Here is a 21,620-nt window from a genome sequence, read left to right on the forward strand (position 1 = left end):
TTGTGTTCCATCTGCCAAGTTTTTGCCCACTCAGAGCTTGCCTATGTCCTCTTTACTCCTTGTGTTACCCTTACATTTTGCCTTACTTCATTTTGTGCCATCTGCAAACTTAGTACATTACTTCTCTCATCCTACTCATTAATATTAATGGCACTGGTTCTGTAGTCAGCTGAGCATTTCAAGATGTTATTTGGTTTCTTAGTTATGGACTTTGGACTAAGCTTAATTATAGACTTCAGCAATTTCGCAGCAACAGATGTTAGGCTGATGAAATATACTTTCCTGATTTCCCTTTATCACCTTTTAAGCAGAGTGAAATGGACAATTTTCCAACCTAAAGTTGTTTCGAAATTGCGAGGACTTTTGAAGTTTATAGAATGTTTGCAATGTTCTTACTATTTTTGTTAAAAACCAAAAGTTGCAAACCATCTAGTCCTGAAATTCGTCATTCTTTAGTGTGGTTATTTTCTTTATTACTGCTATTTTGGTGAATCCTTATTCTTTAATTCAACACTAGTTCCCTTAGAACATCAAGCAAGCTGATCTTTTCCTCTGCTGGAAGTACTGATGCGCCATATATTTATATTGATGATTAGTCATCAAAAGGCAGTCACATTGCTGCTGACCACCACTTTATCCTAATACTGCATAAGCCTAAACAGTTGTGTTGAACTTGGTATGCATTAAGCATGTTCTATGGAATCCATCAGTTTGCCAGAAAGTACCCAGTATCCCATATGCCACATTCAAATATTTGAATGTGCACCCAGTGACCAGGTGTGATTGCTGGAAACTTTCCATAGGATTTAGTTTTAGCAGGGTTACTGCTGGATAAAATTTGTATTTATGCTCAGGCCATCATTTTGAAAGGCAGTTTAGATGTTTTTGCCTTGTTATTGCAAATTGAAACACTTCTAACAAAACCAGTGTGTTATCAGTTCTCAGTGATCTTTGATATTTCTGGTTTCCATCTTTTGCGTTTTGTCAAACCAGTTGTTTGACAGGCTAAAAGCTGCTTGACAACAGCAGCGACTGAGTTGTATGTTCCAGCTTATAGATTTTCCCGAATAGACAATGGCAGGCCCCCTGAAATTGGGTGCATGAGATACTCATTGCAACTTTTGCTGTCTTAACCTGATTTGTTGTGTCCACAGATGTAATGTCGCTGCAATAGAGGCTGCTGCTGGTTACCTGCAGATGGAAGATGTGGTGAAAATATGTAAAGTAAAAATGGAATCACCTGTGATCAATTTGAACACTGTCTCTAAAGCAGCATCTGGCATACCGGGGAACATAGAGCCAAGCAGCTGCTTCACTACTACAGGGACAGAGAAGGACATTGTTCAGGAAGGATCTGGAACAAAGGTCAGCTGTGAAGAAAAGTTGCTAAATACTCCAGATTTCAGCCTTCATCTCAAATCGGAAGAACTGCAGATGCAGCCAGCAAATGCAAACACTGTGTCTGGAACCAGAGGCCAGAAACCAAAGGCTGACCACAACTCTGTGCTGCCAGTGAGAGGTATAAGTCCCAACAACATGCTCAAGTGTACTAAGATGAAACGAAAGAGTGGTTGTACTGTGAGAAGGGTGGAGAGGAGAATACGCAGTGAAAGTACAGTACAGTTAGACACAGCCGGCTCTGCCCTCCAGCCTAACAAAGACTCTCAATCAGCTTTGTTTAATAACTACAAAAATTCTTTAGCAGAGAATAAGATTATTCAGAAAACAAACAGGAAACAGAGACGGAGATGCTCTCAGCGGCAAGAATCCGTAGGAGAAAGGTGCAAATCAAAGCTGATAACTGGAGGAAGTGGTGTAAGGCTGGTGGAGCCAGGGAATACTGACATGAAGCAGCTGAAGATGAAGCCAATTTGCAACATTTGTGGCAAAGTATTCTCTGAGGCTAGCAGTCTGCGCCGACACATGAGAATTCACAAAGGACTAAAACCTTATGTCTGCCAGCTTTGTGCAAAGGCTTTCACGCAGTGTAACCAGCTCAAGACCCACATCAGGACCCACACAGGTATCTGCAAAGACAGCGACTAAATGAGACGAGTACTAATTGTATTGTCTATGTTATCACTGGGATTTTGGTAAAAGTGTAATGGTGGATGATGAAAGATGTTATAATGTCTAGATTTTGCACATGGGAACAGCTACCTGAACAGGGATAAATATATCTGTCACTATAACACTGGGGTACAATAAAAGTGGGGACAGGTCTGTCACTGTATCATCGGTACAATATGGTTTGGGACAGATCTGTCACTACGTAGTACTGGGGTACAGTATGAGTGGGGGCAGTGCTGTCATAATGCTGGAATACAGTACTAATGTGGACAGGTCTGTCAGTGTGTAACACTGCAGTTCAGTATCAGTGGGGACAGGTCCGTCACTGTGTCACACTGGGGTACAGTACTAATCCAGTATGCCTTGAATGCAGAATGATGTCGAAAAGACAAAATTATGTGCACTCTGTCTGAATGCACATAGCATTTGTGTAAAGCTAAATTATCTAAAGGCACAAATAGAGCTAAATTGTTATGACATAATTGCCATTACAGAAACATGACTGAATGGTGATCAGAACTGGTAACTGAATATTCCACCATTTAGGATGGACAGACAAGAAAGGAAAGAAGGTAGAGCTGCACTGATGGTAAAAGATGGGATCAGTGCATTAGTAAGAGAGGATCTCCACTTAGAAGAACAATGCATACAATTTTTTCAGTAAAGCTAAAAAACAATAACAGGCAGCAGACATTGGTTGGAGTTATTTATTGGCTTCCAAACATAATGTTAATCTGGGGTATGATATAAACCAGGAAATGAGAGAGAAGCTTGTAGCATGACCAACACAGTTGTTAAGGGTGACTTCAATCTGCATATAGATTGGGTGAATCAGTTGAGCACTACACCTGTAAAGGACGAGGTTATGGACTGACTTAGGAATAGTTTTCTAAAGCAGCATGTTGAGCCAACTGGAGAACCCACTATTTTAGATATAGTATTGTGTAATGAGGAACAACTACTGTGCTGGAGAAATTAATGGAGCTGGAAGTTGATAAATCTCCAGGACCTGATGGTCTACATCCCAGAGTGTTGAAGGAGGTGGCCATAGATAATGTTGTTACATTGGTAATTACCTACAAAATTCTGTAGGTACCAAGATAATTGCTGTTGATTGGAAGTGAACAAATTTCAGCACACTATTTGAGAAGGGAGTGATAGAGAAAATGTGGAACTACAGATCTCTTATCCATTCACCAGTAGCAGGAAAAATGTTACAATCTTTTACAAAGGATGTGCTAAGTGGACGTGGGCAACAATTATCTGATTGACTTGCAGTATCCCAGACGTGAACATCACAATTCCAGTGGCAGGACAGGCGCAGCAAATGTGACAGCGTGGTGGTATGCCTTTGTGAGGGACTTGCCCTGGCAGTCCTCAACATGGAGTCAGGACACCATGAAGTGTGACGGTATCAGGTGAAACCTGTTCAAGGGAATCTGCTTCTGGGTACCACATGCCCTGCCTGCCAAAAAAAAACTTAATGAACGAGTACTCCTCTATATCAAATGTCACTTGCAGGAAGCACTGAAGGTGTGGAAGATTTTCTGGGTGGGAAATTTCAGTGCCCACTACCAAGAGTACTTGGGCAGCAGCCCTACTGATCCAGCTGATTGGATCTTAATGGATATTGCTACTAGACTGGGTCTGCAGCAGATAGTGAAGGAAAGAAAAGAGGAAGAAACATACTCTACCCCCTATTCATGGATCTGCCTGATGCAGATGCATTTGTCCATGACACTTTTGGTAAGAGTAATCACTGCACGGTCATTATGAAGTTGAAGTCCTTCCTTCACACTGAGAATATTTTGCATTGTGTTGTGTGGCAGTATCACTGTATTAAGTAGGACAGATTTTGAACTGATCTAGCAACTCCAGTACTGACCACCCAGAAGGTGCTGTGAGCGACAGCGGCTCCAGAACTCTAATATAATCTGCACCCTCCTGATGCAGCTATCCCCTGCTCTGCTATTACCATTTAATCCAGGGTATCCACCCTGGTTCAGTGAGAGTATGCCAGGAACAGCACCAGGCATACTTAAAAATGAGCTGTCTACCTGGTGAAGCACAAAATAAGACTACCTGCAAGCCAAACAGCATAATTTGCAATTGGTACATAGAGCTAGGGAATTCCACAATCAGTGGATCAAATCTAATCTCTGCGGTCCTGTCACATCCAGTCATGAATAGTGCTGGGCAGTTGACTCACTGAAGAGGAAATCCACAATGTTAGGGGAGCCCAATACATCAATGCAACAGATAAACTGAAGCATTTACAAGAATCTTCAGCCAGAAAAGCAAAGTGAATGAACCATCTCAACCTTCTCCAGAGTCCCCAGCATTAGGTGCCAGTCTTCAATCAACCTCTGTTGGTTAGAGTCATGTCTGACACAAAAGAACATGTCCATGGCTGTTTGAAATAATCACCTCAGCTCCAGGACATCTGTACAGGAGTTCTCGGGGCAGTGTGCTAGGTCCAACTGTTTCATGTATGACTCTCTGTCTGTGTGTCTCTCTCTTCTCCCTCCTCCCACACCCCAACATAAGGTCACTACTGGGAATGCTTGCTGATTAGTGCACAAATGTTCAGCATCATTTGTGACTTCTCAGATACTGAAGCAGTCCATCTCCAACTGCAGTAAAACCTAGATTATATACAGGCCAGGACTGACAGTGACAACTAACATTCATTTATTCTACACCAATGCCAGACAATGATAATCTCCAACCTGCATGGGTGCTGGGAAAAATAAGCACTACGGCAGTTAGATGGTAGTGTGGGGGCTTTAAAGAAAAAAAAAAAGAGAAATCTGACCGTCGTTGTCCTTTGACATTCAGTGGTGTTACCACAACTGAATCTACCACATCAACATCCTTGGGTGGTTGCCACTGACCAAAAACTGAACTAGACCAATCATGTAAAAGCAGGGCTACACAAGCGGGTCACAGGTAGGAATCTTCCAGTGAATAACCCACCTCCTGACTTCCCCAAAGCCTGACCACCATCTATAAGGCACAAGTCAGGAGCGTGATTGAATATTCCCCACTGAGTTCCAGAAACACTCTAGAAGCTTCACAACATCCACTACAAATCAGCCCACTTGATTGGCACCATATCTACAACCATTCACTTGTTCCATCGTTGACACTCTGGAGCAGAAGTATGCTCCATCTATCAGGTGCACTGCAGAAATTCAACAAAGATCCTTAGATATCCGCTTCTACAACCATGTCCACTATTATGTAGAAGGTCAAGGGCAGCAGATACATGGGAACACCACCCATTCCCCTTCAAGCCAATAACCATCCTGACTTGGGAACGTATTGCTGTTCCTTCTGTATTACCGGGTCAAAGTCGTGGCACTCCGTCCCTAGCAGCATTGTAGGTGTACCTACATCAAATGGACTACAGCAGTTTAAAAGGGCAGCTCACCACCACCTTTTCAGGGTTCAGCCAGCAGTGCCAACATCCCATGACTGCTTTTTTAAAAAAAGGACAAAGGAATTTTTCAGGGTAAGTCACCAAGATTCCTCTGACAACACTTTTTAAAAATCATGATCTCTACAATCTAGTAGTGTTGACAAATGATGAATATGACTTTTATTAGCTTGAGGTGTCTGTCCTGAGAAATGTATGAAGACATTACAGAGGCTACAGAAAAGATTTGAAAATAGTTCTGGGACACAGACCTTCAATTACAAGGATACATTTGAGAAATTGGAACTGTTCTCTTTTGAGAAGGGAAGGCTGAGTGGAAATTTGATCAACGTATTCAAAGTTCTGCATGTCTGGATGAGGTAGATAGGGAGTAACTGTTCCCATTGGTACTATGCTGGAGATTGAGGAGATACAGATTTAAGGCAACTGGCTAAAGAGGTAATGGTAACATGGGAAAATTCTTCTTACACAGTATGTAGTTTCAAATCTGGAATGCACTGTCAAAGAGTGTGTTGGAGAAAGGTTCATTTGAGGCACTTAAGCAGAATTTGAATTACTGTTTGGAAAAGGAAGAGTGCGCAAAAGAAATCAAGGAATGTTTCTTGATAAATCACTACTTCAGAGAGCCACCGCAGACAGCAAAGCTGAATGGCCTCCTGCTGAGCTGTAACCATTTTGTGAAGCTCTGATTCCTTTGCAAACCTTTAATTCCTTAAGTGTGATTACAAGAACTGGATCCACTTCCAGTGTTTTACCCTATACAAAGCCTTATAAAGGTTCAGCGTAACTTTATAGATTCACTGAATTCTCGGAGAAAACCTTTTAGGAAATTAAGCCTTTCTACAACCTCTAGCCCCAATTTCTTTAATTTGGGATACAAGATATCTAGACCAAGTACTTATCTGCTGTAAGCATGACTGATCTTACCACTAAGTTGTCCCTATTTGCCTGTTAGTTTGCACCCTATCTTACATGTATCATTGCTGTTCATATTGTTATTTCATCATGTTATTTTCTCAGTGCACTCTTAAGCAAACGCAGTACTCATTTAAGTATTCTAGCATTGCCATATACCTTGAAGCATATGTTATCCTCCTTGTCCCAAAGATAATCCACTCGATGTCTTACCACCCACTTGCTATTCCTGCATTCACTTTTATATTGGCTACTGTTCCATTCTCATATTCTGTTCTTTGCCAGTCTTTCAATAAAAAGGAAAGTATTTGGCCTCCTCCTCCTCGCTTGAAAATTCAGCACCATGCATCAGGCATTTTTTATTTGTTGTTTCTTCATATTCTCTATCTCCCTCATCGTATGAGCAGTCCTAGTTTTGGATTCCCTGCCTTTCACTCTTGTCAGTTATACTTTGCCTATAACTGAAACATCTTTAAATGTCGTTTATTGTTAACTATATTATTTCCTATCAGTCTCTGGTTTGTCCGTCTTTCAGTGAATTCCATTGTTATCCTCATGAAGAAATTAATTACAATAAGATTGAAATGGCGTGGATCAAGAGCACAGTATTTTCATAAAAATAATTTTTTGATCATAAATCAAATATATAAAGCTGAAAGGCAAATCTGAAGGTTGTTGTTGGAAGCAGAAGAAAATTCCAGTGATCCATAACTGTCTGAGTGGAGGAATCCCTCCTTACCTCTGACTTAAATGGCTTACCCTTCATCTTGAGGTTATGTTTCCAGCTTTTGATTTACCACTAGGGAAATGTCTTCTCTGTATCCACCCTGAAAGAATGTTGTAAGTTTCATGAGGTCATCCCATATTCTTCAGAACACAAGGAAATGCAAGTGCAATTTCCTCATTCTCTCCTCAGAAGACATGCCTGCCATTCTTAGGGATCAATCTGGTGTACCACCTCTATAGCATGTTCTTGTTTCAATAAGAGGACAGGAGCTACACAGAGTACTCCCACCAAAGCTTTATACAACTGCAGTAAGACATTCTTACTGCTGCACTCAAAGTCTCTTGTGATGATACCAACGTACTATTTGCCTTCCTAATTGTTATGGCACATCTCCAACACCAGTGGGATTTGTTGAAACCCCCTTGTAGATATTTTTAATCAGCATGTTCAGATATGTTATGACACAGGTAGAACGTATGGGACTTGAACCCAGACCTTTTTGTCCAGAAAGTAGGAACACTACCACTGCCATTCTCATTTATATAGATCATGAACAGCTGTGCCCTAGCATTGACCTTTGTGGTATCTCACTAGTAACCTGAGAATGATCCATTTACTCCTCTCTTTTCTGACTACTAAACAATTCTCAATTCATAGTATATTTGCCACAATCCATGTGATCTAATTGAGTGGGACCTTATCAAATACAATTAGGTCACATGGGTTGTGGGAAATATACTTCTGAAGCCTTCTGAAAATCCAAATGCACCACATCTATTTGTTCAGTTGCTAATGTTACAAGTATTCTCAAAACACTCCTAAGTTTATCAAGCATATTTTCCCCTTAAATTGAGAAGAGGCAACTTAAATCCATGTTGACTCTTCTCAATTTTAGTATTTGTTCCTTAATGCCCAGTTACCACATCCTTCATAACAGACTCTTAACATTTTCCCTACTACTGGAGTCATGCTCACATATCTGTAGTTCTCCATTCTTCTTCCTCCCTTCTTAAACAAAGGGGTTACATTTGCTGCTTTCCACTCTGCAGGAGCCTTTCCAGAATTTAAAGAATTTTAAAAGATAGCCACAAATGTATCTACTATCTATCAGTCCATCTCCTTTAATCTATTAAACATCAGCCAACACCATCTGATACTGGTCTGTTCCTCACCATTTATCCTCTAGTCCTGCCCATTAAAATTTTATGGCCCTCCCCTCTGAAATCTCTACTGAGTTGCCTCAGCTGTACATCCTACGTCCTGGTTTTCAAAACCTTCAGTTTAAACTTTGCTTTCATTTCCCCAAGTTTAGCCACTGTATTTTCCCATGCTCTGTATGTTCACTGCATCCTTTCATCAAAAATGCTCCAGCATTTTCCTGCAACTAAAATGCAACCAAAATCTATTGGACAAAGGAAAATCCTCACTTTCTAATTTCAGTTAGACATTCTAAGTTACAGTTGCACTTCCAGTCTTTTCCTGCAAGCTGATGTACTGCTGTAACCTGTTGCAGGTGAGAAGCCCTATCAGTGTGACATGTGCGATAAAAGCTTTGCCCAGAAATGCCAGCTAGTCTTCCACAATCGCATGCACCATGGTGAGGAGAAGCCATATGCTTGTGACGTCTGCAGCCTTCAGTTTGCTACTTCCAGTAACCTGAAAATTCATGCCAGGTAACGTACAAACCACACATTATGTCAAGTCCATTCTTGAGCATATTCCATCACTGTCATCCATGGAGTCAGATTTGCTATTTTACAACCAGAAAGCTGTTTCTGTTCATCTGAAAAACTTTCTTTCCTTTATTAAAAGTATATCTGAGGTTTTTATTTGTTTCATTCATTGATTCATGGTATGTAGATATCACTGGCTAGACCACAATTTTGTGTCCATCCCTTTTTTTTAATTTAAAAATGGGATGTGGTTACCACTGGCTAGACCAGAATTTGTTGTCCATCACTAATTTTAAAAAAATCATTCATAGTATGTGGGTAACACTGGTTAGGCCTGCATTTATTGCCCAGTTCTAAATACCCTGATGAGATTTATAGTGAGTTTCCTTCATGAATCACTGCAGTCCATGTTGTGTAGATCTAGCAACAAAAGAACATCAAATATAATTTCATATAAGGGTGGTGTGTGGTTTGAAGGATATTTGGAGGTGCTGGTGTTCGCATGCATCTGCTGTCCTTGTCTTTCTTGGAAGGTATTGTTGAAGGAGTTTTAGTGAGATACTGTAATGTATCATACAGCTGGCGTTCACCACTTTGCATCAGTGCTGAAGAGACTGAATGTTGTAGGTGATTGGTCGGGTGCCATTCAAGACTTGGTGGATTGCTGCAGATATCAACCCTGTTTCTACTTAGTATTGTTACTGATTCGGACTATATCATCTAGACTTGCATCTTCTCTCTCAGTGCAAAACAAATCCACTTATTCAATTGCAATTTGTAGCTGACTGGCAATGATCTCTTACCAACCTTTTATATACAAGCTATTTCCCATACTTAGATCATGTTAAGGACCGAGAGAGAAATTTCCAAACGTTCATCTTCTTAAAGTGGTGTTGGGTATTTTTGATTATTAAACTTTGAATCCACAAAAGCAACAGTGAATTGAGAAAAGAAGATCTGTCCTCTTTGAAATAGGTCTCTTATTCCCACACCATGATATTCCCATGTGGTTGTTGACACCTGCAGCTCACCAACCTTATTTATCTCATTTTGTGGATTCACATAGGTATGCTGTAAACCTAATTTAGACCCTAATATATTTCACCTTCCTCTGACACCACCTAACAGTCATTATTTCTTACTCTAATTCTCTTTGTCTCCCATAATCTCTTGTGCATATCGGTTCCCAACCCCTGCCGAGTTAGTTTAAATCCTTCCAAAAGTAAGAGGAAACATCCCCATGAGGACAGAAGTTATACTTCTGTTTAAATGTAGCCTGTTCACGTGTATAAGCTAGTCCCAAGTCCTAAAGAATTCTACTTTGCATCATTTCTCCAGCCACCCATTCAATTTTGCAAGGTTTGTAGCTCAGGTTGAGGTTTAGAGTGTAGGTTTGCTCGCTGAGCTGTAGGTTTGATATCCAGACGTTTCATTACCTGGCTAGGTAACATCATCTACAAACTACAAACCTGCGTATACAGAAAACTGACCAAATACTTAACTACACCAGCAACCATCCCAACACACACAAACGAAGCTGTACCAGAACACTATTCCAACGAGCCACCTCACACTACAGCAGAGACGAACTTCGGAAAACAGAGAAGAACCACCTATACAACGTATCCAAGAAGAATAGATACTCAAAAAATACAGTCAGCAGATTTCTCAAGAACAAACCACGACAAGACAGCCAGAAACCCTAACCAACTTACCATACATCAAAGAATTTCAAAAATGACAGCCAGACTACTAAGACCCCTTGGAATCCTAGTAGCACACAAACCCACCAACACACTCAAACAAAACCTAACAAACTTAAAAGACCCAGTACAACCCATGGACAAAACCAACGTCGTCTACAAAATTCCATGCAAGGACTGCTACAAACACTACATAGGACAAACAGGGAGAACGTTAGCCACCAGGATACAAGAACACCAGCTAGCCACAAAAAGACACGACTGTCTGTCCCTCGTAGCCCTACACACAGAGGGGAAAAAAAAACACCATTTCGACTGGAACAACACATCTATCCTGGGACAGGCTAAGCAAAGACATGCCAGAGAATTCCTAGAGGCCTGGCACTCCAACCACAATGCCATAAACAAACACATAGATCTAGATACCATCTATCAACCCCTCAGAAAACGAATAGGAAATGCCATCACCACAAACCCAAGAACCCCATCCAGGACAAACATATAAATAGAAAGCAGGAGACAACAGCTTCGCTTCACTTGGAGGTCGCCACTGATGATATTACCTAGCCAGGTAAAGAACGTCTGGATATCAAACCTACAGCTCAGCGAGCAAACCTACACCCTAATCCCATTCATTTGCTTTATCCTCCTAATGTTCTTCAGGGAAGGAAACTGCCATCCTTTCCTGGTCTGGCCTAAATGTGACTGCAGACCCACAGCAATGTGGTTGACTCTCAACTGCCCTCTGGGCAATTCGGAATGGGCAATAAATGCTTGCTTGGCCAGTGGCGCCTTCGTCCCATGAATGAATAATAAATATATGTATGTGTCAGTACTTTAGTCCTAAAATCTGCCCTTATAAAATTACTTTTACATGAGAGTTGCTCAAATCCATTTTTGCTCCTTCCAAAGAAGCTTTGAGAAGGTTGTGCTGAACTGCCTTGAGCCAATTTATTAGAATTCTTTTTGTGTAGTACACCCACAGCGCTGTTTGAGAAGAAATTCCAGAATATTAACACAGTGATAGAGAAATGACCACAGTTTGTTTTTGTGATGTTGTTTGAGGAATAAAGGTTGACCAGGGCACTGGAAGGATCTTCTCTGATCCTTTTCAGAATGATTTTTAAATTAATTCTTGGGTGTGGGTGTCATTGGACAATCTACCATTTATTGTGTATCTCTAGTTGCTCTGGAGAAGATGGTGATGGTGAGCTGTCTTCTTGAACCACTGTGTGCCCACACTTTTGGCAAGAGAGTTCTAGGGTTTTGACCCAACGACATTGCAAGAATGGCAATCTGCTACCCTTTTCCTTCTAGATGGAAGTGTTTGTTGGTTTGAAACGTATGGTTGGAGGAGCCTTTTTTTAAATTGTGGGCTTTGGGTGTCACTGGCTGGCCAGCATTGATAGGCCATCCCTATTTCCCCTTGAGAATGTGGTGGTGAGCTGCCTTCTTGAATTGCTGGAGTCTAGTTGTTGTGGTTGACCCACAATGCCGGTAAGGAGGCAATTCCAGGATTTGACCCAACAACTGTGAAGGAACGGTGGTATATTTCCAAGTCAGGGTGGTGAGTGGCTTGGAGGGGAACTTGCAGGTGATGGTGTTCCCAAGTATCTGCTGCCCTTGTCCTTCTAGATGGAAGTGGTTGTGGGTTTGGAAGGGGCTGTCTAAGGATCTTTGGTAAATTTCTGCAGTGCATCTTGTAGATTGTACATACTACTGCTACTGAGCCCCGATGATGGAGGGAATGAATGTTTGTAGTTGTGGTACCAATCAAGTGGGGTTGCTTTGTCCTGAATTGTGTCAAGCTTCTTGAGTGTTGTTGGAGCTGCACCCATCCAGGCAAGTGGGGAGTATTCCATCACACTCAGACTTGTGCCTTTTAAAAGGTGGATAGACTGGGGTGTCAGGAGGTGAGTTACTCACCGCAGAATCCCTAGTCTCTGACCTGCTCTTGTAGCCACAGTGTTTATTTGGTGAGTCCAGTTGAGTTTTTGGTCAATGGTAACCCCAAGGATGTTGACAGTGGGGGATTCAGTGATGGTAATATCGTTGAATGTCAAGAGATGGTGGTTAGAGTGTCCCTTATTAGTGATGGTCATTGTCTGGCGTTTATGTGGCGTGAATGTTGCTTGCCACTTGTCGGCCCAAATCTGGATATTTTCCAGATCTTGTTGCATTTGAGCACGGAATGCTTCAGTTTCTGAGGAGTTGCAAATGGTGTTGAACACTGTGTAATCATTGGTGGACATCCCCACTTCTGACCTGATGACAGAGGGAAGGTCGATGAAGCAGCTGAAGATTTTTGGGTGTTGATGAGTAACTAGAGTGTTTTGTAGTGGTGCACACTGCTGCAATTGAGTATTGGTGATGGAGTGAGTGAATATTTGTGGATGTGGTGCCAATCAAACAAGTCACTTTGCCTTAAGCAGCATTTTATGTACTTAGCGACGAAGATATAGCATTACTTCCTTGCAAGCCTAACCACAAGTGAACAACTCTCAAATCAATAGCAAAACAGGAACCAATCTGCAGACTGTAACTCTGCAACTTTCAGCACTAGACCCTTTCTAAATCTCAGTTTGTTTGTCAAGGAACTAAAGTCATTAAACAGTTCTTTATTTTTGTTTTGGTTGTCTTTCTGCCAAAGTCTAACAGTCCCCATCAAATCAAGCATGCAATCTTCCAACACACTTCTGACTGTGCCTTGTAAATGATGGACAGGCTTTGGGGAGTCAGGAGGTGAGTTACTCATCGGATTCCTCGCCTCTGATCTCTTGTAGCTCCAGTATTTGTATTGTTGGTACAGTTCAGTGTTTGAATTGTTTAATTTCTATAATGCCATGGCATCTTTTACATCCACTTTAACAGGCTCCTGGAGCCTCAGTTTAATGTCTCACCTGAGATACCACCTCCTGTGCACTGCAGTGTACTGCCGTGCATCCTCTGTACAAGAGCATTAGTCTTCTCCTGGATCTAGGGGAGTCTAGCACCAGGGGAGACCGGATCAGGATACAGATTAGACCATTTAGTACTGAGGTGAGGAGCAATTTCAAAGGGTAGTGAACCCATAGAAGCCTCTATAACAGAAGGCTGTGGTGATCAAATGTTTAGGTTTTAAAGGTGTCAAGGGAATGGGGAGAAAGTGGGAATATGGCTTTGAGATGGAAGATCAATCATGATTATGTTCAATAACAGAACAGGGCTAAAGAACTGAATGGCCTTCAGTGTTTAATTTCTATGATGGTCTATTCAAGTTCCTGTGAGAGAGATGTAGTCTCACCAATACCCTCTATAACTGAAGCATAATATGTTAAACTCTTCTTGTAACAAAGGGTTGCACCCATTACTCCTCTTTGGTTGTCTGCTGTTTCTACATACTAACTTTCCAAGCACCATAACACCTATAACTCTTACTACCCCAGAATTCTGCAGTCATTTTTGTTTAAGTAAAACTGCAATTTGTTCTTTCTGCCAAAGAGCAACTTCACGTTTTCCCAAATATACTCCAAACAGGTTATCTACTAAGCTGTGGTGCAGAATTAGGATGAGGTGCACAGCTCTGCAATATCATTTGACCCTGTTTATCAAGAGCCCAAGGTATAATGGGGTGACTCTCTCTCGGTTCTTCCAGTTAAAGAATTCCACAGATTCACTCGAGGGGTGGGGAGGGGGAGAGAGAGAGAGAGAGAGAGAAGTAATTACTTGTCATCCTCACCACTTGCCTTCCTACCCATTTGTTGACACAATCACATTGCTGACAGCTACAAAACAATAGAAGGTTTGGGTAGCAGGTCAGTTAAACATTGATTTACTATTGAGTTAACAATTTAGCTTTCAGAGGTTGAATATTGATTCCTGGAGATTTCTGTGATTCTCAAGAAATATTTTCTGCAAGTGGTTTGGTTTTCCTCAAGGGTTATGTTGTTACTTAGCGATGAAGAGATAGCATTATTTCCTTGCAAGCCTAACCACAAGTGAACAACTCTCAAGTCAATAGCAAAACAGGAACCAATCTGCAGACTGTAACTCTGCAACTTTCAGCACGAGACCCTTTCTAAATCTCAGTTTGTTTGTCAAGGAACTAAAGTCATTAAACAGTTCTTTATTTTTGTTTTGGTTGTCTTTCTGCCAAAGTCTGACAGTCCCCGTAAGACACTGTAGTAGAATCTGCTTTGCCATTAAATGATGTTATAACTCATCTGATAATCCTCACCTCTACTTTCCTGCTCTTTCCCCATAAACCTTTATTCCCTTACTGATTAAAAATCTATTTCAGTCTTCAATATTTTAAAATATAATTAGAAATCATGCAGACTCTACATCCATCTGCATTAAAGAATTCTACAGATTCACAGCCCTCTCAGAGAAGAAATTACTTGTCATCTTCACCATTTGCCTTCCCATGTACATTTGTGTCATCTGCAAACTTGGATATAGAACGTTAATCTTTCTTCATCCAAGTCATTAATGTACATTGTAAATGGTTGTGGCCCTAGCAATGATCCATGTCACACTCCACTACTTGTTGCTATCATGAAAAAGCCCTCCTTATTCCAACTCTGTCTCCTATTAGTTTGTCAATCCTCTATCCATGCAAATATGCTACCTTCAACACCTAGGGCACTTATTTAGCAGCCTAACATGTACTTTTAACAAATGCTTTAGAAATTCCAAATATATTACATCCACTGCTTCCCTTTTATCTATCCAGTTTGATACCTTAAAGACTTGTAGGAAAAGTCATGCTTAACAAATTTATTACATGAAGCTAGACTGATACTGCTTAATCCTATTTTGTATTTTTAATGCTCTACTTTTACATCCTTTATAATAGACTCTAGCATTTTCCTAATCTAAGATAGAGTCATAGAGATGTACAGCACGGAAACAGACCCTTCGGTCCAACCTGTCCACGCCAACCAGATATCCCAACCCAATCTAGTCCCACCTGCCAGCACCCGGCCCATATCCCTCCAAACCCTTCCTATTCATATACCCATCCAAATGCCTCTTAAATGTTGCAATTGTACCAGCCTCCACCACATCCTCTGGTAGCTCATTCCATACACATACCACCCTCTGCGTGAAAAAGTTGCCCTTTAGGTCTTTTTTATATCTTTTCCCCTCTCACCCTAAACCTATACCCTCTAGTTCTGGACTCCCCCACCCCAGGGAAAAGACTTTGTCTATTTATCCAATCCATGCCCCTCATAATTCTGTAAACCTCTATAAGGTCACTCCTCAGCCTCCGACGCTCCAGGGAAAACAGTCCCAGCCTGTTCAGCCTCTCCCTATAGCTCAATTAGCCTACATTTTTTGTCTACTTCTATTTTAAATAATGGTGTCACATTGGCAGTTTTCCAATTCTCTGAGAATCTAATGATTCTTAAAAGATTGCTATCAGTGGATCCACTATCACTGTCTTCTAGCTACTTCTTTGGTTCCCCATTTTCATTCTCTATGGGGTCTGTGTTAACTTTGATGTCTTTCTCTTTATATTTAAAATAAGCTCTTGCTGTCTGTCTTGATATTACTTGCAAGTTTATCTTTACCTCAAAGTTTATCCTTTTTTTTGATCAGCTTCTGTTGGTTTCTAAAACTGTCCCAATTCTCTGGCTTATCACTAATCTTTGCCACAGTGTATGTTTTTTTCCTTCAATTTGATGCTAATCTAAACTTCCCTGGTTAACCATGGTTGACTTACCCAGTCCTCAAATCTCTCTTTATCACTGCAATACATCTTTCTTGTGAGTCATGAACCATTTTCATAAACATCTGCATTGTTCCTCAGGTGTCTTTGCTGCTTAACTCCTTTTCCTGTCCACTCCAGCTAGCTCTTCCCTTGTTCCTAGCAACCCAAGTTCCTCCCTTTCAAGCTAAATGCTAAATTCTGCCAAATTATGGTCACTGTTCCTGAGGGGATCTTTTTCTGACATCATTTATTAAAACTGCCTCATTACATATTATAAGATCCAAAATAGCCTAATTTGTGATTGGATCCATAACACATTATTCCAGGAAACTGACCCAAACACACTCAGTTTTCTTTCTCGTGGCTAACTCTGCCAACCTGATTATTTAAATCTGCAGGATGATTAAGGTCATCCATGATCAACAATATACTGTCATCTTTTTAAATGCCATGATTATCTCCAGATATATTCTCTGTCTCACCATATATCTACTTACAGGAGTACCTAATAGATAATTCCTACCAGTGGCATCTTCCAGTTTTTATTTCTTGTCTCCAGCCATATAGATTCTATAATTTACAATCCAAAATCATTTCTTACTACCATACTTATTTCATCCTATATTAGCAATGGTACCCACCACATTTTCCTTCCTGCCTGTCTTTTCCAGAAGGTAAATACCTCAATATTGGATTCCCAGCTTTGATAGCTTTGTGACCATATCTCTATATTGAGTATAAAATCATATTCAGTAACCAGTAATTGCAATAAATTCATTCATTTTGTTCTCAATACTGTGTTTATCCAAGTAAAGAGCTGTTAATTTTGCCTCTTCACCACTTTTCCCTCTTTGACACTATTTAATGCTGTCAATCCATGTTTGTACACTGTCTCTTCCTGTTGCATTCTGGCTGTCCTAGAAAGCTGCCATATCCTCTTGCTTTGCAAGTCTACATTATCATCCCCAGTTAGTTCAAAGCGCTCTCTACAGCCCTAGTTATTCAATTCAACGGGACACTGGTCCCAGTATTGTTCAAGTTAAGCCCATCCCACTAGAACAGCTCCCTTCACAGTGTGAAAAGAGGCCATTTGGTCCATCGCATCTGTATTGATCTTCTGAAGAATATCCCACCCTAACCCCTATCCTATCCCCAAACCCCTGCATTTACCATGGCTAATCCATCTAGCCTGTGCATCTTGGACACTATGAACAATTTAGTACAGCCAATTCATCTAACCTGCCCATCTTTGGACTATGGACACATGTAGCAGAAACCCAATCAGACATGGGGAGAATGTATAAGTTCAACACAGACAGCCACCTGAGGCTAGAATCAAACCCAGGTCTCTGGTACTATGAGACAGCAGTACTAACCACTGAGCCAGTGCTTCTACCCTACTAGTACAAATAACCCACAAACTGAAATCCGTTCTGCACACTCCAATCTTTGAGCCATATAATGTTTTGACTTTGTTTACCGTATGCCAGTTTGCCCATATCTGGTGGTATTTGTGAGGTTATTACCATTGAAGTTCTGATGTGTAATTTCGCTCCTAATTATTCAAAACCTTTCTGCAGAACAACCTTTCTAGTTTTATCAATGTTGGTATCATTTCTAAGTCATAATTTTGAGGTCCAGTAAGGAAATGTTTGCATAGGCCCTACCAAAATTTGAGGTAAAGGTTGTGGAGATGTTGTTTATGTCATGTGTGAAAATGACTAAACGAATGAATTAGACCACATTGCAAGGGAAATCCATGGGATGAATCAGGGTTTGTGAGGACGTGTCCAAAAACAAAAAGCCAAAGATGACATTGTAGCTTTAACTACAACTAAGAGACCAGAGTACAGAAGAAGTACATAGACTAAACGAGACATATGGAATTTTCTATCTAAAGGGAAGATAACTATCTAAAGGGAAGATTTCTTCAAAGGAATCGTTGAAGTTCATAACTATACTAAGGAACACAAGGGCTGCTCAAACTCTTCATGTTGGAAAATAATTTAGTTTTTCCTCCAGAGCGTTCATTGAAAGGCATGGTGTTGGTAAATGGGATAGATGGAGAGTATTTCCAGTGACAGAGTTGATTTACCCCTGGGGAGTGATTTAGCAGGACTAAATGTTATAGATTCAACTATGTTCACAGCAAGTCCAATTGAGGCTAAAGAGATGGAATAGTTACAAGAAGAGGTTTGAATATTTTTCCATCAGGTATAATGATCAAAGCATTGACTGAGCAAAATCAGTCACCAGTGGTCAAGATAATAGCATACATATGCAGATATTGAAGGGATACTAGCACATGCCAGTAACACTCAGGACAAATGAAATTTCTGCTTTAATTGCAACAGATGGGTTATATCAATGTTTAGTGATGCCATTTGAATGCCACAGCTTCATTCCAGAGGCTATGAATAAATTTATAGTTTATTTCACTAACAATGTAGTTGATTTAGATTATGTCATAGTATATAGGGGAGGTAATGGCCTAGTGGAATTCGATAGACTATTAATCCAGAAACTGTGCTAATGTTCTGGGTACCCAAGTTCAAATCATGCCACGACAGATGGTGGAATTTGAATTCAATAAAAGTAAAACCTGGAATTAAGAATCCACTGGTGACCATGAAACCTTTGTTGGAAAAAATACATCAGGCTCACAGGGAAGGAAATCCTCACTGGCTATGGCCTGCATGTGACTCCAGACCCACAGCAATATGTTGACTCTCAACTACCCTCTGAAATGGTCTAGTAAGCTACTCAATTGTGTCAAATGCTACAAAATCTCAACAAAGACATGAAACCAGATGGATTAAATTGACCAAATCAAGTTGACTCCGCAGAATCCTCCATAGAAACATCTGGGGGCAAATATCAAAACTGTGAAAGCTGTCTCTGAAACTAGTCAAGCAACAGTCTGACATAGTCATCTTTATGGAATCACACCTGACAGACAACATCCCAGACACCACCATCACCATGTCTGGAAATGTCCCACCAGCAGGACAGACCCACCAGAGGTGGTGGCACAGTGGTGTATAGTCGGGAGGGAGTTGCCCTCAACATTTGATTTCATGAAGTCTCGTGGTTTCCGGTTAAACATGGGCAAGGAAATTCCACATACCATCCTCCCTTGCTGATGAATCAATACTCTATGTTGAACAACACTTGGAGGAAATAATGAGGGTGGCAAGGCTGCAAAATGTACTCTATTCAGTATTTCAAAATTCTACTGTTAGGAGTGGCTCAGCAGCACTGATTGATCTGGTTGGGTCTTAAAAGGACAGAGCTGCTAAACTGGTTTGTGGCAAATGGTGAGGGAACCAACAAGAGGGAAAACTAGACTTATCTCATTCCTTACCAATCTGCTGGCTGCAAATGCATCTGACCATGACAGTATTGGTAAGAGTGACAACTGCACAGTTCTTGTGGAGATGAATTCCCACCTTTACATTTAGAGTACCCACTGTTTGTGATGTGTGGCACTATCACTGTACTAAATGCATAGACTTCAAATAGATCTAGCAACTCAAGACAAGGCATTCGTACTGTGGGCCATCATCAGCAGCAAAAGTTGTACTCCAGCACAATATGCAACCTCATGCCCTGGCTTATCCCCACTCAACCCAAGGGATCAGTACTGGTTCAATGGCAAAAGCAGAAAGGCATTATTGGAGCAGTTCCAGGCATAACTAAAAATGAGCTGTCAACCTAGAGAAGCTACCAAACAAGACTACTTAGATGCTAAACATCATAAGCAGCAAATGATAGACAGAGCTAAGTGATCCCATAACCAATAGATCAGATCTAAGCTCTGCAATCAGTTGGAATCATATGTGCCACATAGGAATATAGTTGTGATTGTTGGAGGTCAGACAGCTCAGCTTCAGGACATCTCTGCAGGACCTCTTCAGGGTAGTGTCCTAGGGCTATCCATCTTCACCTGCTTCATCAATTACCTTCCCTGTAACATAAGGTCAGAACTGGGCATGTTTGCCAATGATTGTGCAATGTTCAGCATCATTCATAACTCCTCAAACACTGAAACAGTCCATGGTGAACCATAACAAATTCTGGACAATGTCCAGGCTTGAGCTAACAAGCGACAAGTAACATTCACGCCACACAAATGCCAGGCTATGACCATCACCAATAAGACCATCTCCATTGCCCCTTTGACATTCAATGGTGTTACCATCACTGAATCACCTCCTATCAACATCCTGGGTATTACCGTTGATCAGAAACTCAACTGGAATTGCCACATAAACACAGTGGCTACAGGGGACAGGTCAGAGGCTAGCAATATTACAGCAAGTGACTCACCTGTCTCCCCAAAGCCTATCTACTGTTTACAAGGCACAGGTCTTGTAGGGCAATCTAGGGCAGCAAAATCAATATCTTTCAAAACCAAGACCACTTCCATCTGAAAGGACAAGGGCCTTTGGAATGAGAGACTCTTCAGATGGAATTGTTCATTTAAACCATTTAATATAAAGATTCTTTACATTTCTGTACTGGAAGAGTTATTTTAATTGCAGTCCCATTGTTTCAGATGTGAGTTAAAGGTTTAATAAACGCTAAGATATAGTGTAAGGGGAAAAGAAGGATGATTGAATGTAGACCTTAATTCACTTTTTGCGTATCATGTAGCTTGTGATGAAACACATTTCTAAAATAGTATGGCCATTCCTTTAGTATCTTTGGGTCAGAATCTTAGAATTTCCTTCCTAATGGCATTGTGAGTTCACCTGTAGAACATTGAATGGCTGCAGTCTAAAAGGCAGTTCCTCACCACCTTCATAATGGCAATCCAATCAGTGATGTTTGCACTGTGAAAAGGGTTGTTTTTAAAAACCAATGATTGTGGGAAGGATTGCTGCATTTTTTTAAAAAGCAGGCTCCCAACATTGATTATAGATACTGTTTACACTGCTGCTTGTTCAAGTGGTGGGGGAGGTGTTTAATGCAGAGCCAGGAGGATTATATAAAGTGAGATTCAGCTGGCAACAAGTAATTGGTCTGTGGTGTGGTGATCAGTTTCAGTGGATAAGGCTGTCTGCCTTATACCAACTATGTGATCAGCTTCCAGGTACCTAATCAGTGTTTGGGTGTGAATGATATTGTTAGAAGCCTTTGGACCTCCAGACTAGATGGTAGTGCTTTCTCTCTGTCTCTCTCCAGCCACTAATAGATCCAATTGGGAATTGAATTGAGAAACGTTTACCCAGAGAATAGTGAAAATGCAGAACCAATGCACATAAGAAATGATTGAGGCAATTAGTGTTGATGCATGTGAAGGGATATGTTGTTAGGGTTAAATAGAGTTTTAAAGAGATTTGTGCTGGTCATAAGAACTGCAATGGGCCATTTGTTTTAAATGACCTTTTTCATG

General features: G+C 40.8%; 1 protein-coding gene across 3 annotated transcripts in view; it reads left to right on the forward strand.

Moving 5' to 3' along the window:
• The window catches only part of LOC148148290 (myoneurin-like), a 53,389-nt gene that overhangs the window by 6,463 nt on the left and 25,306 nt on the right, over positions 1-21,620 (forward strand). For all 3 annotated transcript variants that reach the window (XM_087993438.1, XM_087993439.1, XM_087993437.1), the window contains exons 3-4: positions 1,155-2,023; positions 8,665-8,824. In XM_087993438.1, the coding sequence (XP_087849564.1) occupies positions 1,155-2,023; positions 8,665-8,824 (1,029 nt within the window). The remainder of the gene's footprint in view (positions 1-1,154; positions 2,024-8,664; positions 8,825-21,620) is intronic.

The sequence above is a fragment of the Chiloscyllium plagiosum genome, unplaced genomic scaffold (genome assembly GCF_037043375.1).
Source record: "Chiloscyllium plagiosum isolate Xiang-an unplaced genomic scaffold, Cpla_swu_hap1 HiC_scaffold_13, whole genome shotgun sequence".
Lineage (NCBI taxonomy): Eukaryota > Metazoa > Chordata > Chondrichthyes > Orectolobiformes > Hemiscylliidae > Chiloscyllium > Chiloscyllium plagiosum.